This window comes from Corvus brachyrhynchos, unplaced genomic scaffold (genome assembly GCF_000691975.1).
Source record: "Corvus brachyrhynchos isolate BGI_N302 unplaced genomic scaffold, ASM69197v1 scaffold9, whole genome shotgun sequence".
Classification (NCBI taxonomy): domain Eukaryota; kingdom Metazoa; phylum Chordata; class Aves; order Passeriformes; family Corvidae; genus Corvus; species Corvus brachyrhynchos.
The window spans coordinates 1,131,963-1,154,840 of NW_008240037.1; the positions used below are offsets into that span (position 1 = coordinate 1,131,963).

The window sequence follows — 22,878 nt, forward strand, 5'->3', positions numbered from 1 at the left end:
TTTGACAAGCAGAACATCTGTGTTTAGATAATATAGGCCTGTGATAGGCTTAGAGGCACCCTATCAAACATTCTGGAGATTTATTCTCTGATGCAAGAAAGATCAAGCACAGTGGTAAACTGTGCCTCTGCAAATCCCTGATACACAGGCAAAACCAGTAGGTTCAGTGACCCCCTAGTGTGGACCAAGCTCTGCAGTGCCTGCAGCTCTGCTTGTGTACCTGGGTGCTGTTTTGAGGATCCCCAGCTGGTGGAGTAACAAAAATAAACATACTCTGTCTATTTTGTTGATATTTTTATGTTTGTTCCTGCATCCTGCCTGTGCTGACTCACACAAAGGTAAATGGTATCTTGGGCTCCGTAGACAAAGCACTGCCAGCAGGTCAAGGGCTGTGCTGTACTCAGCACTGGTGACACCAGTCCTGGAGCGTTGTACCCAGTTCCAGGTTCCCCAGTAAAGGAGAGACATGGACATACCAGAGAGAGTCTAAGCAAGAGCCACGAGGATGTTTAAGGGACTGGAGCATCTTTGCTATAGGAAAAGATTGAGACAGCTGGGACTGTTAAGTCTGGAGAAGATGAGGTGCAGACGGAATCTTACACTGTATATGAATACCTGAATAAACGATGCAGAAAGAAAACAGAGACAGCAGTGCCCAGTGACAGGACCAGAGGAAATGGGCACACACTGAAACACATGAGGTTCCCTCTGAACATCAGAAAACAGTATTTTACTGTAGGGTGACTGAGCACTGGAACATGCTGCCCAGAGAATGTGTGGCTCTCACTCCTTGCATATATTCAAAAGCTGTCTGGACACAACCGAGAGCACCTGGTTCCAGGCAGCGTTACACAGATGTGGAGAGTGGGACAGAGGACTTCTGAAAGTCCCTTTCAGCCTCAAACTTTCTGTGATTTTGCAGTTCTCTGAAACAGCCACTCACCTTTCTATTATGTGAGGCTACAGAGTGTGCTGTAGAGAAAACCATGAACTGATTTCATCAGAATCAGATGAAACTCTTTTCATCAAGATTAGCTGGCTTTGGACAAACACCTCTAGTCATTTTTTTTTTCATACCAAAAAAATGTTTCTCTCTCTCTCAGTGCAATTCTATTAAAACAGGATTGTCCATGGCACTTGACAAGCTCTTGGCTCTAAACCTTAAAGGCTGTGGAACATTGAGGTGTAAGTTAACACAGAGTAAGTGTTGCTGAGACATTAGCTCATATAGTCTGTGCTTTGGGTGAAGGGACTGAGAGCTGAGGTATCTTCATACCAGGATGTCACTCTAGTTTATTCAGGCTGGTCCCTAATAGACTCAAGGAATTTAGTTTATCTGATAGCCTGTAGCTTCTGATAATCCCAGTACTGTCATACTGCGTAAATGTACTGTGTGACAACAGTTTACTAAAGTTTTATTTTCTGTTGAATCTATCAGTACTTGTGTCCATGTATTCCTTTCATTATTGATAAGTCAATGGCTAAAATCTAATGGATATATATGTAACTCGATGTCTATCCTCATCTTTCTAAAAATTCTTTCCTCAGAATGGTGCCCAGTGCTGTCTTCAACACACAAGGGTTTCTCCTTGTATTTCTGATGCAGATTTATACCCCACTCCTGTATCTCTAAAAGCTTCTAATCTCACTCTCCCCAATGTCACAGTTATCTGTTTCTTCCCTCTTCATGGCCATGTTGTTTTATTTGGCTCTCTGCTTTGTCTCTGTGGAACAGAAATTCAGGGTTATTTCAGGTTTCTTTGGGTTTCTTTTTTTTTTTTTTTTCTTATCTTCCAGGCTTTTCCACATGCCATTAACTCACTGTCTATATCATTTTTCTAAACCCCATATTTTACACTACAATTTACTTGATAAAATATATCCAGTGGTATACAACCATCTAATCCAGTGATGGATTAGATCGTGCTTTACCATCTAAGTCAATGCAACTTCACACTTCTTAGTCATCTCTTCCCCTTGATTAGACTTGACTCCTCCATGCCAGAAGAAATGCTCAGAGCATTACAGCCAGAGTTTTGTGACTCCGTTTTCTATCACTCTGAAGCTGTCAGACAGGAAAGACACTTCATCCACCAACACCTGCTTTGAATTTAAGCTCTTTGCTTTTCTGTACTGTTCAGTAACTTGCCTTAGCTGAATCATCTCTTTCCTTCCAAACTTTCATCCCTTTTCTAAAATTTTTGGGGTCTGTCTATATCTGTATGCTATTTAGTGTTTGAAATAATCTCCCACTTTCTGTGGATCAAGGATCAATATGCCTTTCAAATTCTTTTTAAAACCTACTTCTTTTGCCCATCCTTTTATCAGTGTCAATTTTGAGCAATCTGCCTACTAATACATCTCTATTATTTAACATCCTGTATCTAGAATCTAGATTTCAGACCATATGATAATCTTTAAACCATTTATTTTAAGCATGCGTAGCCACACAATCTACTTATGGCTAGTTTAAAACCTGAGCTCTACCCTCTGAATTTGTTAGCCTCATTCTGAGTTAAACTTTCCTTTCCTTCAGACCAGTTTTTACTTCCCTGCTGCCAGTGACAGCGAACATCCTGTCTGTCAGCCTTAAATGTTTTATATGTATATTCAGGCTTTCACCAAGGCAGACAGTGAGTCTGGTTGAGAGTCTGTCTGAGCCCTATGGAATAGCCTATCCATTATAATTCTCTAGTAAACTACCCTCTATAGCTCAAATCTACATCACAATTCAGGATTTGGTTTTTTAATCTTGTATAAGAAAACCATGGCCCATGCAAAATGTAATTATAACCATGTAAAAACCATGTAAAAAAATCTGCTTTTTTTTTTTTTTTTTTCCTGAAAGTGTTTCCTTTGCAACTTTATAAAGATAACTGAATGCAACCCTTGAGGTATTGTGTGCAGCCTTCCAAAAAGAAAAAACTGAAAAACACATTGGATGAGCATTAAGAACTGCAAGTAAAGCAGTTCACTAGCAGACTGGTGGAATGGTGTGTCAAAAAACTGAGGAATGAAGTGGCTGCTTCTGAGTGTCTCGGTCAAATCATGGATTACAATAAAGTTCACAGGGGTTTTAATAATCCAATCATGTTATTTTTGTATGTTATATAATAATGTGGCAGTGGATTAGCTCTACCTCTTGGAATATGGACTCTACAGTGGCAGGTAAAGCTACATGTCTTATTTGGAAATGTTAAAATATAAAAATAATTCAGTCGCCATTTCTGACAGCCATCAGTGCCTCTGCAAATAAGCAACTTTTTTTTGAGCTGCTGCGGCACAGCACTCAAGCAGACCAGAATATAACACAAAGATGACCTTGTTGGTCCATCCCTGTACAGCTGTAGATAGAAGCAGATTCACTGTACTTGTTAGGTAAGGCTAAGTCCTTAACTCGTGTTGGCATCCTTAAGGGTAAAGTAACATCACAGGGCCTTTTTCTGTATCTGTTTCTGGAGGAAATATGTCAGGAAAGCAAATGATAATCCCTGAAAGCAGGACAAAGCACAAATCCCTAGTATTATCAGAAAGTGATGAAGAATTAGAATGGATCAAATATGAAATGGTTTACCACAGTGAGTGTGCAAGAATGCGGCCTAGAGAAATTATTCTACAGATGGCAAAAAATCTTTTACTCTGAAAAGAGGAAAATAAGGAAAAAAATCTTGCTTTATGTAATTTTTTTCCTCTTGGGAATAGCCATATTGAAACTCAAATTGAAATTTGTTTTAAAATTTAAATAGACATAAATTTAAATAATTTAATTCTTTGGCTTCAATGACTTAGTTTATTAACAACAGACTCTTTCTGAATGGTCATTTGGGATTTACTTTTATAAAAAATGTTAAAATTCTTCTGAGTGCTACAAATTCTGCAAGAGAAAACCTCACACGGTGTAAAAATCAATTTTTAACCTTTTACACAGCTTTCATACCTATGTAGATCCTATAAAGAACAGCCTCTACACACTGTAAAGTTATGCCATTGCATTTTTCAGCTCACCACCTCTTCACTGTGCATCATTTTAGTAAGTCAAAGGAATTATAATTTCACATGACCATTTAAAACTGCACATGTATGTCTGATAGGAACACATACATCTAGAGACTGAGGAAAGCAATACATCTCATTTAGAAAGGAAAAGATTTATAATTCATACATGTCAATTAATTATTTTGTTTAACTGCTTAATGCCAGATTTATGAAACAAATTGCATTTATACCATCCTGATAGCTACTTAATTGTGCATGAATAATGAAGGCATAAAGTCTTCAAGCAAAGCTGTGCCTTCAGAATTGAATTATGAATTTAAGCCTTTTCTTCAATATAAAAGTCAAACATTTTTAGTAATGGTGAATATTCTGCTCAAATGTCTTAAAGAACACCAGGGGTCTCACTGCAGGAAGTTCTGAGACTATTTTTCAAAAGGTGACAGACATTACTTGCAAAAAAAAGGCAAGATTTACCCTTTTTTCTGCGCAAATTTCACTGGTGCAGCGTTCCACAAATCAATCCAAAGATTGGATACAGAGATGCAAGAGGCAGCAGCTCTGGGAAGAAGTAAGGAATTCTGCATGTACGTATGTGTGATTCTGGGTGTGTTCTGAGCTAAATGCTTACAGCACGAGGATGTCAAGCAGCACCTTCAGGCAAACTGGCTGGGGGGACTGTGTCGGGAGGACTGTGCTGAGGAACGAGCTGGGGGCTGGCAGGGGCGAGCCCGCGCTGCCACCTGGTGTCGCAGCGGTGTCAGAGCCTCCTCCGTGACGGGCTGTACCGGGGCGCGCCCCCCTTGGGGCGTCCTTCCCTTCCGTGTCTTTAGTTGGTACGGACCTACCAATAGATCTGATGAACAAAAAACCCTCTCTGGCACAATGTTTCGCTTTCAGCTGTTTCCACGTATAAAACAGTGATGTAATGGCTTTGTGAGAAACTAGCCTGAGGAATGCAGATGTCCTCTGAGTGATGACTTACTGTGCTCTCCTCTTTCTGTACATCAGTTTTAGTCATGACAGTCTTATGTTCCTCTAGCCTCACCTATGTAATTCCCTCTATTTTTATTCCTAATCCAACATGGGAATTATCTAATACAGTATGACCAGCAAATACAGTTCTAAGCCTCTTCCTCACCCTTGGGGACTTCAGACAGGCAGCTCAGAGGAAAGATGGGGGACCTGTGTAACGCCACAGTCCAGCCAGCAAGTATGACATATGCATTCATCCTGTGACTGAAAAAAACACATTTATTTATTTCCAAGTTTTTAAAAAAAAACCCAATCGATAAGGTTTAGAGCTAAGTCACTGACAGTGACTGCAAGCACTCTAACCCAGATTACCTCCATTTTCAATAGTCAGGATAGTTAATGCCTCTGTCTGAGAAGTGTCAGTATTTAATTCATCCAATGATCCTCTGATTGTTTTTTAAAAGAGTGTAGTGGTTTGAAAATCAGTAATTGTACTGTGAGAAGAAGAAGGGAGAGGGCAGGGGAGAAGAGAGGGGGTGGGAGGTGGCAGGGAAATAAACAAAAATGAAACCCAAATTGTAGTTGTAACACAGTCTTTTCTAAAACAGGGGCAACCTTTCATTTCCACAACACCCTGCTGGAATCCACGGATAACTAGCAACCACAGTGTTGTCACAAGGAGTTGCAGGGGTATAGGGAGGCCTAGTGTTTGGAAATTCATGTCCTTAAAAGCTCCTTCCTGAGGTTTATTTTCAATGTCCTTAGATACTAAGAAAAAGGAAATCCTCTATGTGACTTAAAATAATATCTAAACTGGGGTTTTCATCTTCAGAATAATCTGGCTTCTGTAATTCAGCCCATCCCAAATAAAGACAGACAAAAATCTATATTGTTACTGATTCCTTTTTCTTTCTTCATGCAACCTGTAAATCGGTTTTATTCTCAACATAGTCAATATAAAAACATTCTGTGTACAACCAGCCTCCATTTACTGCAGTTCATATAGATTCCTAGCAGTTAAACATTTGTATTACTAATATTTGATATATTTACCTCCTGGTTCTCCAAAGTCTAATGGACTCATATTTTATACTGTTAAATATGTTTATTCAGTTTGGCAAAACAAATATATATTGAATTTTTTGCTTGTTATTTGCTCTGTTATTAGGACAGAAAATTTTCTATATGACATGACAAATCATTTATGAAACTCCTAATATGGCCGATTTTGTATCAGTGTAGATGTTCAACACTTCAAAAATGAAGGTATTTAAATGCGGGGTTTAACCATTGCATGTGTAGTGCTTTTAACTATTTCACACAGGCTGGCTTTAAAGTCTCCATTTGTATATAACTTCTGTATATTAAATCTGATTGAAGAATCATGAATTGCTATGGAAAATTGTCAAAATATGAGTAAGAATATAAACAATAATCTTATAATGCATTATTTTGCTAATAATCCCTGAGTTTGAGCAGTGAGATCTTTAGTTTGTGGCCAAATCTTGTTCAAACACATGCAGTCCTACATGTTAGTGCTAAGGTTAGTGTTTACAATTTGGTAGACAAGACAGCATTCATTTTGTTTTAAAGTGACTAAAATGAATATGCAACATTGTGATATGACTAGATAGTCCTCTGTCTTGATCTTGAACAGAAGTGCTGAATGGCTTCTCTATGCCACCCTTCTCTATGCCACCCTTATTTGATTTATCTAATAGGGTTGGTAAGGATTTCCCAATACTCTGCTTAGACGTGTCTGGTCTAAGGCAGACACCCACCTTTCCTCTGAAGATGAAAATGATACCTCCACTGAGAGTTTTTCCATCCTAGTACAGAGGCCCAAGGCTATGGGATGTTGAACAGTCTTGCTACTGCTTTTTCACTTCAAGGAAGGTACATGTGCCTGGAAGCTCTGGTATACAGAATTCTTCTATAGGTAACAACACTTAGTCATGCAATAACTTTGTCCTTGCCTGTTCGCCTGACCTGTCTTTGGGAGGATACACAGGTACATAGGGAAACAATGCACAGCATCATCTCTAGCCACCAAGTTGGGATCTGACAGTTAAGCATAGCAAACTAAACTGTTGATGCACTCCTGCCACAGTGACATCATAAGCCCACCCTAAAATGGGTGCGACAGAGGGTATGTGCTTTTTCCTTTCTGACACACAAAAAAAGTTTATAGTTAAGATTGTATATTGATCCTGAGGATGACAACAATTAAATGAAATTAATTCTGCCTGAAAGTGTAGTCTATGTATGTTTGAAGGGATTTGATACATCTGAAGGCAAGTTTAGTTGTTATCATGATTATCAGGTGGAACACTCTTGTAATACTGTGATTTTTTTCCTAGGTGACAGTATGCAGTTCTTCACGAGACACAACTTGAAATATTTTGATAAAATGAGATGCTTGCGGAAACGATCAGCAGTGTCATTCTTAGGAATCCTTGTTGTTTGCTTGCTGTTCATGAACTTATACATTGAAGATGGTTATGTTTTGGTAAGTTGTTAAGTGATCCTGGAAAAACAAACAGGATACACCCTAGTGAAACAGTAAATTTCATAATTCTTTCAATTTCCCCTGTTGGGGTACCATTAGCAGTGAAGTATCCTCCAAGTGTGTCCTTTATGATGAAACCATCTTCTTAATATATACTGCAGACAGTGTGCATCAGTTAGACCCTAACAGTCCTTTTCACAGAAGTAAATATCTCACGGTTTGTTGGAAGTATGGGAGATAATGAATGTAGTAAAACATGAAGATATCTCCATGAGGTGTCCTTTGAGGCAAAATATCCTCTGTATTCTCCATACTTCTGGATTTCCCTTAATTTTAATGTTGGAGATAAACTACAGCTGAACTATTTGTGTGAGCTGAGAGCTCGTTTTTCAGTATACACTGCAAATCTCACCGCTGAATACTGCATTAAAAGCTATTATAGAAATAAAATTATAAAAGAAAATGTACACCCATTCCATCTACTTTAAGCTCCTTGCATAAATAATTTCATTTTAGTGGGTTTAGTTTGTGTTTTTCTTACATTTTGTAATTTAGATATAAATAAAAAAATTACTTAGATTTGAGTCTGACAGGTTCAGTGCTACAGCATTAACAATTAGACATAAATGAAACCTAATGTAAGTTTATGATTTTGAAAAAAAAATGCAAATATTGATGTTAGGAATTTCAACAAATAAGCTACCAACAACAGAACATAACTCTACCGTTTATATGTAACCTAGGGGTGTTTCACTGCTGAATGCCAAGTAAGCCCTGGAGACTTGATTAATGGATTGAACTTCCAGTTCTTTGGAGATTGGACTGGGCCCAGTAAAGAACATGGTGGCTGAAAAACTAGACCTTGCAAATAGTAAAATGACTAAACTGGATTTGTTATGTTGTGATATGATTAGATAGTTCTGTCTTTATCTTGAATTGAACAGGGACAGCATGGGTTTTCCAATATTCTGAACGGTGAATTGTGATCTCGTTTGCATCTGAAAAGAAACATAATAGTATGTCAAGAAGTGTAATACACAAGCAGTAAAATACTTACATTATTTATCAGAACCATATATACATTCCTAATTATTTTAGTTTAAAATATTTTAATTATAAAATTAAACAGTAACTATAAAATTATTGTAAATATTTACAATATCAATACTATGTTAGTACTTTTTTTAGCCATTGAAAAGATAATCCATGCTTGTAGCATGTAACTCCATTACAGACATATTTCTTTGTCTAACACTAAGGTTTTGCACTCTTTTATTTATTTAGCATTTCTTGGTTATGATTAAATTTGACCTGGCTTATCACATTTTTTTTTCCTAGTGGCATTTTCCCTAATGTTTCTTCTCTGTTCACTAATTGCTTCAAAGTCCCCCAGATGTTTCTGAAAGTGCTTTTATTATCACTGCTAATGGTGTTCCTCTTGGCTTGTTTTTGAAATCTTTTCCCGTCCTATTTGCCAGCTCCCCAGATGGCTCCATGTCTAATTCTTAATTTGCTCTTTCCCCCCCCCCCCCCCCCTTTTATAAATTCTCTTTCATTGCTTCTCTCATCACAGTTCTGGCATGTTTACATTCATGTAGCTCTCAGCCAAGTCTCTTGCCAAGTCTCCTGAGAGTTCTTCCAGGTCTCTTGATACCTTTATGGTCCATCAAGTGTTTTTCAAGTGTGCTAGGATGTTGACTTTTTAGCTTATTTATTTAGTTTTATTTTCAAATTTCCTGACCCTCCTGACAGCTCCAAACACACCATGTCTGGAGTGTTTTCTCTGCTGAGGTAAAAGATGAGCAATTTCAGCATTTGTGGTGAGGAGAAATATACTTGGGGAAAGCTTTTGAGGACAGCAGGCTAACAAGTTTCCCTCAGGGAATGAGAATCTGAAAGTCCTCAGAGCCCCAAGAGCTCTTTGAATTGCAGCCAATCTCCTGCTGGACTATCTTCTAAAGGCAACTGGTAGAAGGAAGACAACTGACCCAGAGTTCTTCCCAGTCTCAGGCAGCAGGCTGTGCAAGGGGTTGTGGGACTGGTGTCTCTGGCACCAGATGTAAGACAAGTGGTCTTTTTCAAAATGTTAGAGTATTAAAATGAGATTCATTTTGGCAAATCTTAAGAAGGGAGAAGAGAAACTTTCTGGTTTTGCTCAAAGAGTCTCACATGTCCAGAGAATCCCTTCACTGTTTTTTGCAGGGCATTTGTAGCAGAGATGGAAAGTAAGGGCCCATGTGGCAAAATAGCTGAAGTATGTTGGGTAGAGGTTATGCAGTTATGCAGTGCTGATATGTGTGTATTAGAAAAGCAGTTTAAGGTGCTTCATCTGCAGCTATGAACTACATTTGATCAAGTATCTTGAAAAGGTACTAAGCTAATATATACCAGATATCACAATATGCACAAGGGGAGTTTCATACCTATTCAGAGCTCTAAGTGAATGGTAAGTGAAGCTTGTGTTCTGCACTCTTCTGTGAATACTAATCGCTATTTTGGGCACTGTGCAAAGAATAGCACCATTGTAGTGGACACAGCATCCTTAGCAGAGCAGAGTATCTTCAATAAAGTGTGGAGAACCCTGGCACATTATCCTATGGCACCCACATGAAACTCCCAGCCAACACTGGAATGTAAGTTAGAGGTTAGTTAAGAGATGAAAGCCAAAACCATTACAGAAGAAGCTTGATAATAAAACCAAGAAGAGTTAATCAAACTCTTCATCTTCACTGACCTCTACATAGTAGTCAGAGATAGAAGAAACAGATTTTAATCGTTGGAAAAAATCCAGATTTCAGTTTTGCCTGTCATTCAACAAAGGAATGAAATAACAACTATTAAAAAGAAATGTTAGCCACAAAAGGCATTTATTAAAGAGGGGAAAAAAAAGGGAAAATTTTTGTGGTCAGTTTAAATATCTTGCTTGTTAAAATCAAAACATTTTCTTCTGACATTGTCTATTTCTAAACATTTTGTGCAGCAAAACCTCAGCAGAATAAGTTTCCATTTCAGAAACTTATGAAACAAGGAATTTTGCTACTCCATTCTGGAACCCATTCTGGACACAATGTTTTGATATTAAGGAAAGGGTTTTGAAAAAAGGAAAGTTTTGGACCAGCCCTTTGCCTCTTCCATCTGACATTTTTCATGGAAAATCTCCTTGAGTTTTGGTGTATTTTCTTCCTAGATCATTGAGTTACATTTTAATCTTGAATCTGATCATCAAACTTCGTCTCGTAATTTATGAGCAAATGCAAAGTGGCACATAAGCACTAGAAAGAAATTACTCAAGAGACGCTGCAGATCAGAATAGCATAACAGTGCAGGTAGATGTCCCTGGATGGCTGCCAAAGATCTTTACTAAGCTCAGAAGCGGATTATTTACTACTTTTATGCAAGAAAAACAATGAACTTAAATTGAATGTAAGATTAGTTTACAGAAACATTTCTTTGTGCTATAAAATATACTTTTGACACATTTTTTAATATTTATGCCATTAAATATGAGTGCTGTTTACTGTGTCTGTGGTTGTTCTTGTTAGCAGTAGTACTACTACCACACAATGCTCCCATTTAATGACAGATCAGGAAGTTTTAGTGCATTAACATACTGCATATATCAGAAGAAATACATGTGCCTGTCATCAGACTAAAATCAAACCAGGGAAATTAAATAAGCATTCTTACTTTTAAATTCAGTCTACATCACCTGTTAGATATTTTCCCTTTTCTTAAGGACTAAGGAAGAGATTTTCCCTGAGACCCAAGTGACCTTATAGATAGGGCACTAGTGATGGAGCCATTCTTTCCCTTCTGTGCCTTTACTCTGACTAGGGGAGCCTCTTGGAAGAAAAAAACTGAAGAAGGAGGCAGGAAGAGGAGGCATGGGTGATAAATGTACCTTTTGACTATACCATCAAAAAGTGTTCACCAAATTCGGAGAAAATTTTGCTGTCTGCCCCTTCACATGCATTTCTTCTTATCACAAACCTGAGTCAAAGCTACTCAGAAAAATGACAAAATGAGCCAGTGCCAGGATCTGGATTTGTCTTTCATTTGCAGCAGTTTTGGTGGATTTTTTAATCACTGAAAACATTTTTTTTTAAATCTCCCCTGCTTCTATATCTGGGAAAATTATCCATTTCTGACTGATGTTTTCTTATCCCTCTTTTGAATATCACAGTATTTGTTAACCAATAATTTAAAGTTTTCTACCTTTCCAGAGTTTTATGCAAAGTATTTTTTTTTCTTTTCCTGTTACTGTAATCTGAAGGCTTATGGTAGATTTTCTGTAGCCAAAAATGTATGATATTCAGTAATGCTTGTTGGTTTGGGGGTTTTTTGTTTGGTTGGTTTTTTATAAATGAGGTGACATCTACATGCTTTCACGAAAGCTGACAGTGAAAAATGTTATTCTTGGAAACCTGCCTGTCCATGTTTCCTCTCTAGCTGGCATTCACAAATGTGTTTCTCTCTGTCTCTCTCCCTTTTCTGTTCCTTTTGTTTTTCTGCTAATAGGAAGGGGACAAGCAAATAATCAGAGAAACAGCCACGCACCAGCTCAACCCAGAGCGTTATGTTCACAGTTTTAAAGATTTGTCTAATTTCTCAGGATCTATAAACATTTCCTATCGCTACCTAGCTGGCACACCTTTGCCAAGGAAAAGTAAGTAACTTCAATTTGAATGTTACAAAATGAGGTAATTTAAAAAGGGGTGAAATCCATATAGTCCCTGTGGTATTTCTAGGCAAGAGGGGCTGAGTTAAGCGGTGACAATCTCAAGAGAGTTAGTGGCACAGCTATCATAGGCTGGTCTAGAGTGGCTGCTAGTCTGGACCTAGCAGAGATAGCCCCACAGTGTGATTACCTTCTGACCAACTACCTGACTTGTAGATATTCTGCAGGCATCCCCTGGGTGGTCTGTGTGAGCATACTTCTGCGGATCTCCTCCCAGGCAAGAGGAAGATGCTTTAGAAAGCAGAAGCAAGGCACATGCTGGTGGTTTTCTGCAACCACCCTCTGAGACCATACTGTAAATCTCTATATAAGTGGTAAATCCAATTTTATGTACGCTTGACATCGCATAGATACACCCTTCAGGTCCACTGTCCTGCTGGCCCAGCAGCTGCAAATGGACCTCCTTGTTCCTTTAGCTGTGCTAACAAGGGAGCTGAATTGTGCTATTATCGGGACAGTAAACGAGGATTCTTCTCACAGCCATCTGCCGATGGACTATTTACTTATTCCTATTTCAGACATGGTTCAACATTTTTCTCTAAAAGTGAAATATGGCCTTACCTAGACTGTAGACAGGTGTCCTTTGGGTTCCAAATCAATCATTTCACATATATAAACAAGGCTCTGAAGTCCAAGACCAAAAAGTAAAATAAAATAATGTGTGAGTTATAGAAAGCTATAAAGTTTGCTCAAATTAGATTTGAAAATTTTGTGGCTCTGTAGGCAGTGTAAACGACTCCTGGGGGTTGTACTTCACTGTACAACTGCATTTTGAGCAGATTTAAACCTCAAGGGAAACCCTGAATCACTATCAGAGCAGTCTTTTACAAACAACTATATTTTAAGAAAGTTGGGGTAGGTTCAACTTAAGTACGCCCTGTCAATTACGAAGCCTTGACATTTTTTTACATCAGAAGTTACAAAAATAGAGATATATTAGCAAATATTGAAAAAAACCTCCTGATTTGGAATGCTGGTAAAAATGAAATGACAGTGACTACAAAACAGCAGAGATGAAATTTCTTCCCTTATAAGATATATCTCTGTCTAGAAAGAATGAACAGCATTAAAAACTTTTTGTACAAGCAAGGAGAGGAGTTCTCTTCTACTTTAAAATAGTATCTAAATTGCATCTTGCAAGAGGGTGTTCCCTGTAAAATGCTCAATGAGTCCTGAAAGAGGATTGGAAGAAAAACTGCTAGTAAGGAAAAACTAGACAAATTCACCTGAAAATGAACACACTGAGAAAAAAATTATCCATGCAAAATTCATAAAACTGTGAAGTTATGCATAGATGTAACTAGACATTTAGAGGGCTTAAAAAGATAAAAGTGCTGCATTTAGTAGTTCCTTGCTTTCAAAATATGGTGTGAATAAGCCCCTCATAATCCCCCCATAATCCCCCTTCTTTTAGCAGATTTACAGCCTTATCATTGTATATGTGGTTTCATCTACTAAGCATATATGTACACATCGCTTTGGCATTTGTCCACAATGTGCTACTACTGGCAGTAAACAAGAAAATGTTTAACACAATAGTCTCCATATGTCTATTTGCTTGCAATATCATACTTCTTAATGAAAAGGCAATAAAGGTCCTTTATTGCATGCAACTTAATTAGTTCACATACCAAATTTCTCAGTCTTCACCATTTACGAGGTTTATTTAATATAAACACAGCTCTGGAGAATATCTTTGTGATGAAATCTTTTCCAATATCAGATACTCAGTTTTTGTTTGATTTGTCTTTCGTACAGGGTATCTTACAATTGGACTATCCTCTGTAAAACGGAAAAAGGGAAATTACTTACTTGAGACCATCAAGTCCATATTTGAGCAGTCAAGCTATGAGGAACTCAAAGAAATTGCAGTGGTAGTACAGCTGGCAGATTTTGACTCAGCCTGGTGTGAAGGGATGGTCCAGGATATTTCACAGAAGTTTGCACATCATATAATTGCGGGCAGATTAATCGTTATTCACGTCCCTGAGGATTACTATCCTGTACTGGATGGCCTTAAGAGGAATTACAATGACCCAGAGGACCGTGTGAAGTTTCGATCAAAACAAAATGTAGATTATGCTTTCCTTCTAAACTTTTGTGCTAATCTTTCTGACTATTATGTGATGCTAGAAGACGACGTTCGCTGCTCAAAGAATTTTTTGACTGCTGTTAAGAAAGTAGTTACCTCACGAGAAGGATCCTACTGGGTGACTTTGGAATTTTCCAAGCTGGGGTACATTGGAAAGCTTTACCATTCTCATGACCTACCACGCCTGGCCCATTTTCTGTTGATGTTTTACCAAGAAATGCCTTGTGATTGGCTGCTCATCCACTTTCGTGGGCTGTTAGCTCAAAAGGAAGTGATACGTTTTAAGCCATCTCTGTTCCAGCACATGGGGTACTACTCATCTTACAAAGGAGCTGAAAACAAGTTAAAGGATGATGATTTTGAAGAGGAATCATTTGATATTCCTGACAACCCACCTGCAAACTTGCACACCAATATGAATGTATTTGAAAACTATGAGGCAAGCAAGGCTTACAGCAGCATTGATGAGTACTTCTGGGGCAAAGCTCCTTCTACTGGAGACTTCTATGGGATTGTATTTGAAAAGCCCATTAAAATCAGTAAAATTAAAGTTGTCACTGGAACTGAAGATCGGCAAAATGACATTTTACATCATGGGGCCCTGGAAGTAGGTGAAAAGATTGTAGGCAGTAAAAAAGGGAGACAATGTACTACTTACTTGAGACTAGGGGAGTTCAAAAATGGGAATTTTGAAATAACAGATGTAGAGCACAAAGTTCTGTTTGATATTAACTGCATGAGAATACTTGTTACTAAAAGTCAAAAAGAATGGCTGATCATTAGGAGCATTAGTGTCTGGACTTCTCAAACACCAAATCCATAAAGCAAGGACACATGGGAAGGTAAAGAGTGCATACAACCAGCTGGGTCACACCTGGTGCCATTCCCCAGAAATACAGACATTTCCAGCTCTTCACTAGAGACACAGAAAATGTGGGGAAATAACAAGTAAAGCAATTTATTTTTTACCAGTTTGGTCAGGCAATATGCAAACATTTATTTGTTGAAAATTTTGAATTTTATAGAATACAAAAAATTCTCAAACCTCTCTTGAGATCTTTAAACCCTTTTTTATTATTATTTCTCTGTAAGAGAGATCCTGTGGACAATACAGAACAAAAAAAACCCCATCTTATAATTGCCAAAAACTTTAAATCTATGACCAGTATGTTGTGAAAAGAAATTGGATTGCACTTTATGCACATAAAAATTTAAAATCTTATGGTAGTATGCGTTTGTACTGTAGTTGGTAATGTGTTTCTTTTCCAGGCAATTGTGACAAGGAAATCTGTCCTGAAACTGGCAGTTTACTTCTGAACACTGTAAGAAAATAATGTGGCTAGTCACTGCAACTTCTTGTCAAAAGGGAATGTATAAAATTATAAATCTGACATGACAATTATGTAAAAAATAGATAATTGCATCTGTTATTCTGTCTCAACAAATATCCTTTGTTCTTTTTCCTGGGTCTTTTCGCTGAAACGAGCACTGCTTGGATTCTATATTACTTAAGGGACCAATTTACTCTCCTTACTTTTTCAACTCACACTAAGCAAGCCTTCTGCTTGAGTACCGATGTCACTATCAAACCCAGGTACTTCAAGGGCAGCACTGCTCTCTTAGACAGGCCTCTAAACAGATCTCAGCTTCAACATTTTCTGTTCCTTCATGAAATGGAGAACTCCCCCTGAGAGATTTGCACATAGATGAATACTACAGCATGGTTTCTAAGGATTGTCATGCCTTCCATATCTACATGTCCAGTTCATGTATGATACAAATGCAAAGTGTACCGGGTTAATCAATTCGGTCTGAATGTAATCTCCATTCTGTCCTGGGTGATCCATAGTCAATAGAAGACACACAAAGTGAAGAATCCTCATTCAATGAGAAATTAATATGTTTCTGAATTGGGGATTTTTTGGAGTGTTTTGGTTTTGGGATTTTTTAAGTTTTCTAATTCTGATTGTGTTAGTCTTGTAGACATCTTCCCACTGCCTCTGATTATTTACTATAAACATATTTTTCCTGACGTTAGACAATAAGCAGAAAAGTTCCCCCAGTCCGTATGACTTCAGTGTTAGCTCTGGGCTTCTAGTGCATCACACAGGGAGGCTGTATAGCATATGATTAGTACTATATGTATACATTTATATTAACAGAATCTGTGGAGGTTTTTCCTCTAAGAAATTCCCTAGATTGTCTGAGTAGACACACTAAGAAATACATGAGTAGCAAGTGTGACAGAGATGAACATTGTACTGTCAATCTCATGAATATTATGGTTATCATCTGATTGCATCTAGGGGATTTGGTTAAACCCGGAAGGCAAGAATTAAATTTCAAGAACGCTTGCGCTGACAAAGAGTGAACTATCTACTGGATGAATACATACAAACCTAACAAGTATATTTCAGAAGGATAAATTATGTTTAAAATCTACAAAAAACATCAATGCAATTGATTTTCCTGGTTCATAAATCTGGATAAAATCAGATCCAGGTTTGGCAAATCACCCAATACAGAGGTGAGGTACATTGTCAAATATATGCTTCTACATAATTCAGAAAAACATCTTTTTCTCAAAGAAAGTCTTTGTTTCTTTTTCCTTAATATACACCTAAATCTCTGCTTTTTATATATGTATATTCAATAAAATAAATTAAAAGTGCCATACATGTTTGACTTGAAAAGGAAAATAAAACCCTTTTTTAAAAAAAAAATCCAATACATGCTAATCTTAAATTATTATAAATACTTATGAAGGACTTGCTTTTTAATATTGATATTCTATGTTTCAAAAATAATTAGTTGGTAATTAGTTATTTATCAATCCCTTTTTTTTTAATAAGCTGTCATTCTTCTATTTTTCCTTTTATAAAATCAGAATGGTTTGGGTTTAAAAAGACCCAACAGATCATCTAGTTCCAACCCCCTGCTATGGAGAGGGATGTCTTCCACTAGACCAGGTTGCACAGAACCCCATCCAGACCAGTACTGAACACCTCCAGGGATGGAGCATCCACAACTCCTTCGGGCAACTTGTTCCAGTGCCTCTTTGTCATCGCAGTAAAGAATTTCTTCCCAAGAACTATTCTAAACCTACTCTCCTTCAGCTTCAAGCCATTCCCCCTTGTCCTGCCACTACATGTCCTGGTAAAAAAGTCCCTCTCCATCTCTCTTGTAGGCTCCCTTTAATACTATAATGTGTTATAAAGTCTCTACAGAGCCTTCTCTTCTGCAGCTGAACAACCCCAACTCTCTGAGCCTTTGCTCACAGCAGAGGTGCTCCAGCCCTCTGATCATCTTTGTGGCTCTCCTCTGAATTCACTTGATCATTTGACTGTTAATTTTTAATTCATTAACTTTCCTTGATCCTTAACTCTTAAGGCCAAAACAAATATCACTAGGTTACTTTTATTCAGAAATGCAGTATGTCTGAAGCAATCTTCTAAATTAGAATTGAAAATGCACTCAGTCTCAAGATTTCAAATACTCTTGTAATCAAAACCATAGATAATGTGAATGGTTAGTACAAATTAAATGGTCTCAACAAAAGCCAAAGTAATTTAAATGGTATTTTTGAATTACAAGCTGAACAAAACTGCTTTCCTTTTCAAAATAACATTAGTAATGAGTCTCATCTTTAGCATAATGGCTTAGCAGCAAGATCTCTCATCTGGTTGTTACCAGTCTTAGGAGATCAAACCCACAAATGCTTTCAGAGAGAGCTTTCCTTGGCTGTGGATACTGGTAAGTGCTAAGAATGAGAGGCATGCACCATTCTTACTGTTGAATTTGAGTCGACTTGGAAAAAATTGTTAACAATATACTTATTCCAGGAGAGTCTAGAATTCAGTTGTGAAATCTAATGTTTTGAGCACTCACTGTAGGGCATCCATCTTCTCCTTCATTGAATGCATATTTTATCCACCTCATTCACATGAAAAAGGTTACTAGATTTTGGAAGAAAAAAATTAAAAAAAGAAGCCATAAAATCAGTGGTAACTGGTTTTCAGGCATATTTCAAAAAGATATAATTGAAGACATGGCTTTTTCATGTGCTAGGAAAAGTGATTGTCTTCCGCAAGGAAAATATTTAATCAGACATTTATACAGTTGGTGACCATATGACTGAGCTGTCTTTCAGGTGTTTTTCACCTGAATAATCATCACATCATAACATTACCAGGCACTGAAGTGAGACTGAGACACCAGTAGTTTCCACAAATACTGGAAATATTGCTCTGTGGTCTGGACAGTGATGGATCTCTTCTGAACTTACCTACATATACTGTTCCCATTATCATTCTTTAGGATTCCTCACTGTATAAAATAGGGAATTCTTGGGAAGTAAAACACTATTCACTGCAAATTAAAAGAAAGGAGCCCTTACTGAAGAATAAACAAACCCAGGACATGACAATTTTCAGGAAATCCAGTTTTAGAATACTTAAGATAACTACTATGATAAGGGTAATTCACTAAGGTTCTATACAAACATATTTTTAGATCAATCTTCTAACATGGTGCTCTGTTTTCCTCTCTGCTCAGTATTCCCTTGTGTTAGACACTAATGTTTTCGCTTTTATAAAAGGACTTTGGGAACTTGTTCATTGTTGAATTATTAAAAGTTAAATAAAGAGCAAACTGTGACACCTTAGAGAAGATTTCATTCTGGAAACTTATTGAAGTAACAAACCCCATAGTTAACTGTCTTAAAAACTGCAGGTTACATCAGCTTTCATTGTGAAGCATTTCAGAGAACCTGATGGAAATGATAGTTCTTACTGCTCTCTGGTTAAATTTGCAGATCCGTTAGGCTACATTTAAGTAAGTATTAAATTATGAGTAGTAATGTAGATCATGTGTCATGATCTCTAGCAGCATCACATCTTCAAATGGTAAAGTGTAATGTTTTATAAAAAGAAGTGGAAAATACAGATGTATTATAATGAAAACAAATTCAATGATTTTTATGTCATATGCTATATACAAAGACAAATTAATTCGAGCATCTCCACCACTCCATCAGCTTTTCAGATAAAGCAAAACAAGGGGCTTAATCTTTGTTTTTCAATCCTTAGTCCTTGGAGACAAAAATTATGAATTTTCTACTCTCTTTAATCAAAGCTGTATTGACCTATATATCAGAGAAAACTGAAAGGGTGATTTTGCAAAATAATAATATATATATATGCATATAGAAATATTTGTCTTTTCTTTTTATTTTAGTTTTAGACATCCTGAAAGACGGAAATTAAGATATTATCCAAATAGGTGTATTTTGGTATTTTCAGATGGTATTTTCCCATACCTTGCCTCTTTTACTACTTTTGCCACAGCAAATACATTCTGTGTCACCTAGGTATTCATGCCCTTCTGCAGAACAATCAGTCATGTAAACCAAGGCTCTGTTGCTGCTTTTGCTGTAAAAGAAGAGAAAGAGGAGCATGTCCAAAGTCATCCCACTTGTACAACCCTTGTCTAAGATCTGATTCCTTCTACTGATGATGATGGGAGGCCATGCAATAGGTTTGTCCTGTGCATTCATCTCCTAAATAATTAGAGATACAGGAGATTTATTTTTGTATGATTACATATAATACATATAAACCTTGATAAAATCACATGATACACAGTAACCTTTACAGATAATTTCCTATCAGCAATACAATTTTTCCCAGAAGGGATGTTCACTATCTTCCTCACAAATACTATCTTGCAATGAGAATAATTTGTTGAGCTTTAAAAAAATGAATATGAATCTCCACCTCGATCCAAAGAATTATTTATTACATGTTGGTTTAACAATGAAATTAAGTACAGAGAAAGATTAATTTCAATAACATTTCCATAATAGTAGTTTGTTGTTAAATTGGCATGAAATTGAATTGGCAACTGGGCAGATATTAGACTATTTTTCAGCCACATTTCTAGATATTTTCCAACTGTCATGCTACCTACTACTAGTTCTCAAATAAAATTCCACTTTGCTCTGATAGTTGTAAAAAGGCTCTTAAAATTCCATGTAGAACTTGAAAGTACTTTAAGTAGTATTATATTGCTAATTAAACCCTTTGCCAGGCCTTTTCTGGGCTTATGTAAGAGTTTCACATTTAACAAGTGAAGCTGAACATCAAAAGCTAATGTTCATTTCCTCTGTTCAGGCAGTTAAATAGCTGCCTTCCTTCTTTCTTGCTATTTATCCATTAATGTTGGGTTTACTTTTGCCAGACTTCAGTCTGGAGCAACAGTTTAAAATATTCTGGCTTTTTTTTCTTCAGTATACCTGGCACCACTAAGAGCAGAGATCTAAAGGTGTAAGTTAAACCTTTACACCAGCCTTTGCTGCTACTTAAAGTCCCTTTCTGTGTGCTGATGCCACCTGGGATTTTTCAGTTCATTTTCAACTTTAGAGTCTATTCTATTTTCATGTTACACTTTCACCAGCACACACACCCGGTCCCTTCTTTTCTCTTTAATTTCAATACTGCATAAATGAACATCTTCTTGGGTGAATATTGCCAAACCACTTTTACCTCCATTCAGGAAACTGGGATGGTTACTGGCATTTATTTCTCAGAATTACTTCCTGCATTTGGCCATAGCTCACTACATTTAAATGCCACATCTGCTGAGAAGACAATAAGCATGCTCTAATGAGACACCCTTTTAAAAGAGAAGGACTATTTATTTTCCTTTTTTTTTTGCCATATAACTCTAACAGTGCACTATCTGATTGTGTCAAAATTATATGCATACCATTTTACCTCCATGAAAATCTCCTAAAGCAAACAGGTCTTGTTAATCACTCCTGCAAATGATTCCTGGCAGCAGCCTGGTTTCGCATTTGCAAAATGAGCCAGGTTTCTCTCTTCCAGAAAGTTGAAAAGCAACGTTCAAGGAAGGGGGAAAAAATATCCCAAACAGGTCTTCTCTCTAGTGGTTTTCTGCTAACTTTCAAAGATGCAATTTCTTCCCTATGCTTCCTCTCTTCTCTGCCTCAAAATTATACATTAAAATCAACATGAGGGGCTTCTTCTTTCCAATATGTCAACTCACTCCCATCTGCGCACTCATAGTTTTCTTTTGGGAAGGGATAGTTTTAATTATGCAGAAATTCTTAACTTTTAGGGCATAAATGACTCAACACAGACAACAAATTTTTTCAAAGGTCCATATTTATTTTTTTAAACATTCGAAGTGTGATATGCAATATGTTCATGCAAAGTAGAAAATATGTTTACTCAAGCATATTTGTGTTAACTGCTCCTCACACAAAAACAAACAAAGAAAAAATCAGGTAGTACATAAGTGCATTAATAAAAATGTTTCGGACCCCCACATTCACAGCTGTCTTTTGTACCAAAGAAGTTAAACTTTCTGGCTAAGGAGAGAAACCAGTGTGCCAGAAATAATTTGGACATTAACTTTTGTACAGTTAATCACTCTTTCTTCTGATACTAAGCCAATTCCATAAAATATAATCTCTTGAGTTATATGACTTGCTGAGTTGTTTTGTGAACAGATGTTACTTTTCTTGAATATTGATTATAAATATTGTACTTACCTTGTCCGCAAACTATTGGTAACATTTTTTCTTGATTTGTTCTATTTGAAAGCTCTTTTTTTTTTGTTTTAAACTGAAGAAATATATTTTTTCTTTTCAATAGCTTTAGCATAAAGGTTATAGAACAAGGCAATAGGAGTCATATGTGTAATCTGGTATGAAACTGAAATCAATGGTTTTCATAATATCATATTTGATAAAAGGTATGTAAGCCATAAAGGTATATTTAAGCATTTATCTGTTCTAAAGAAACATAGAATATCTTTGTTTCAGGACTCTGTGATTAAAAAAATGCCCATCTAAGACCATATTATTGGAAAAATTCCATTTCCCACACTTCCATTTCTTCTGCCAGCAGTAAGAAATCATATTTCTTCAGCTCTGCTTCATGGTCAGATCCCCACCAGGTTTGTATGCATTTAGTTAGTCAACATTTACTTTTTTATGCTTATTAAAGATTGAACATGTATCTTGCTGCCTGTCCTAAAGAAAAAGTATTGTAAAATTCTGGTTAATGTTTCTCATTGTTTTGATAATTTTGGCTAATATTTGTTTTTATTTATTTGCCTTCACAGACATAGCTTTCCTGAGTAGTGAAAGGGGAGAAAAACTGGTTGCATTTCTGCATCACCTATGTCTGTCATCACTTTCTTCATATCCAGATTTTTCACTTGCTTACTGCAGGCACATGCTCACACAGTGAAAACACAAACAGAAAGGCAATAGGTTTCAGGTAGAGAGGGGATCATGAGAGAGACTTAGAAGCTGTCTTAGCTATTTAAAGTTCAATACAAGGAAAGCTAAAGAACATTTTCTTCTACTGCCCTGCCTTTTGACTGTGACATTTCTTCTGTTTCATGTGCCTCTGTGGATACGTGATCTGAAGCTCACCACACTTAGTTGGAAATTTTCTACTAATTTTGCACTTCTTCACTACTCCAGCTATAAATCTTTTGTCGTGTAAGCCAGTTTGCTTTCTGGTTGAGCTACACCGTGCG

At 36.9% G+C, this 22,878-nt stretch overlaps 1 protein-coding gene across 9 annotated transcripts in view; it reads left to right on the forward strand.

The window, feature by feature from the left end:
* MGAT4C (MGAT4 family member C) overlaps positions 1-21,809 on the forward strand; it is a 338,762-nt gene extending 316,953 nt beyond the window's left edge. For 7 of the 9 annotated variants that reach the window (XM_017743945.1, XM_017743946.1, XM_017743949.1 and 4 more), the window contains 3 exons: positions 7,329-7,477; positions 11,996-12,143; positions 13,974-21,809. In XM_017743945.1, the coding sequence (XP_017599434.1) occupies positions 7,329-7,477; positions 11,996-12,143; positions 13,974-15,130 (1,454 nt within the window). In that variant the 3' untranslated portion in view covers positions 15,131-21,809. Of the gene's footprint in view, positions 1-744; positions 6,235-7,328; positions 7,478-11,995; positions 12,144-13,973 lie in introns of those variants that run through there. The other 2 variants (XM_017743948.1, XM_017743952.1) reach the window with 2 other exon arrangements.
* The last annotated feature ends 1,069 nt before the right edge of the window (positions 21,810-22,878 follow it).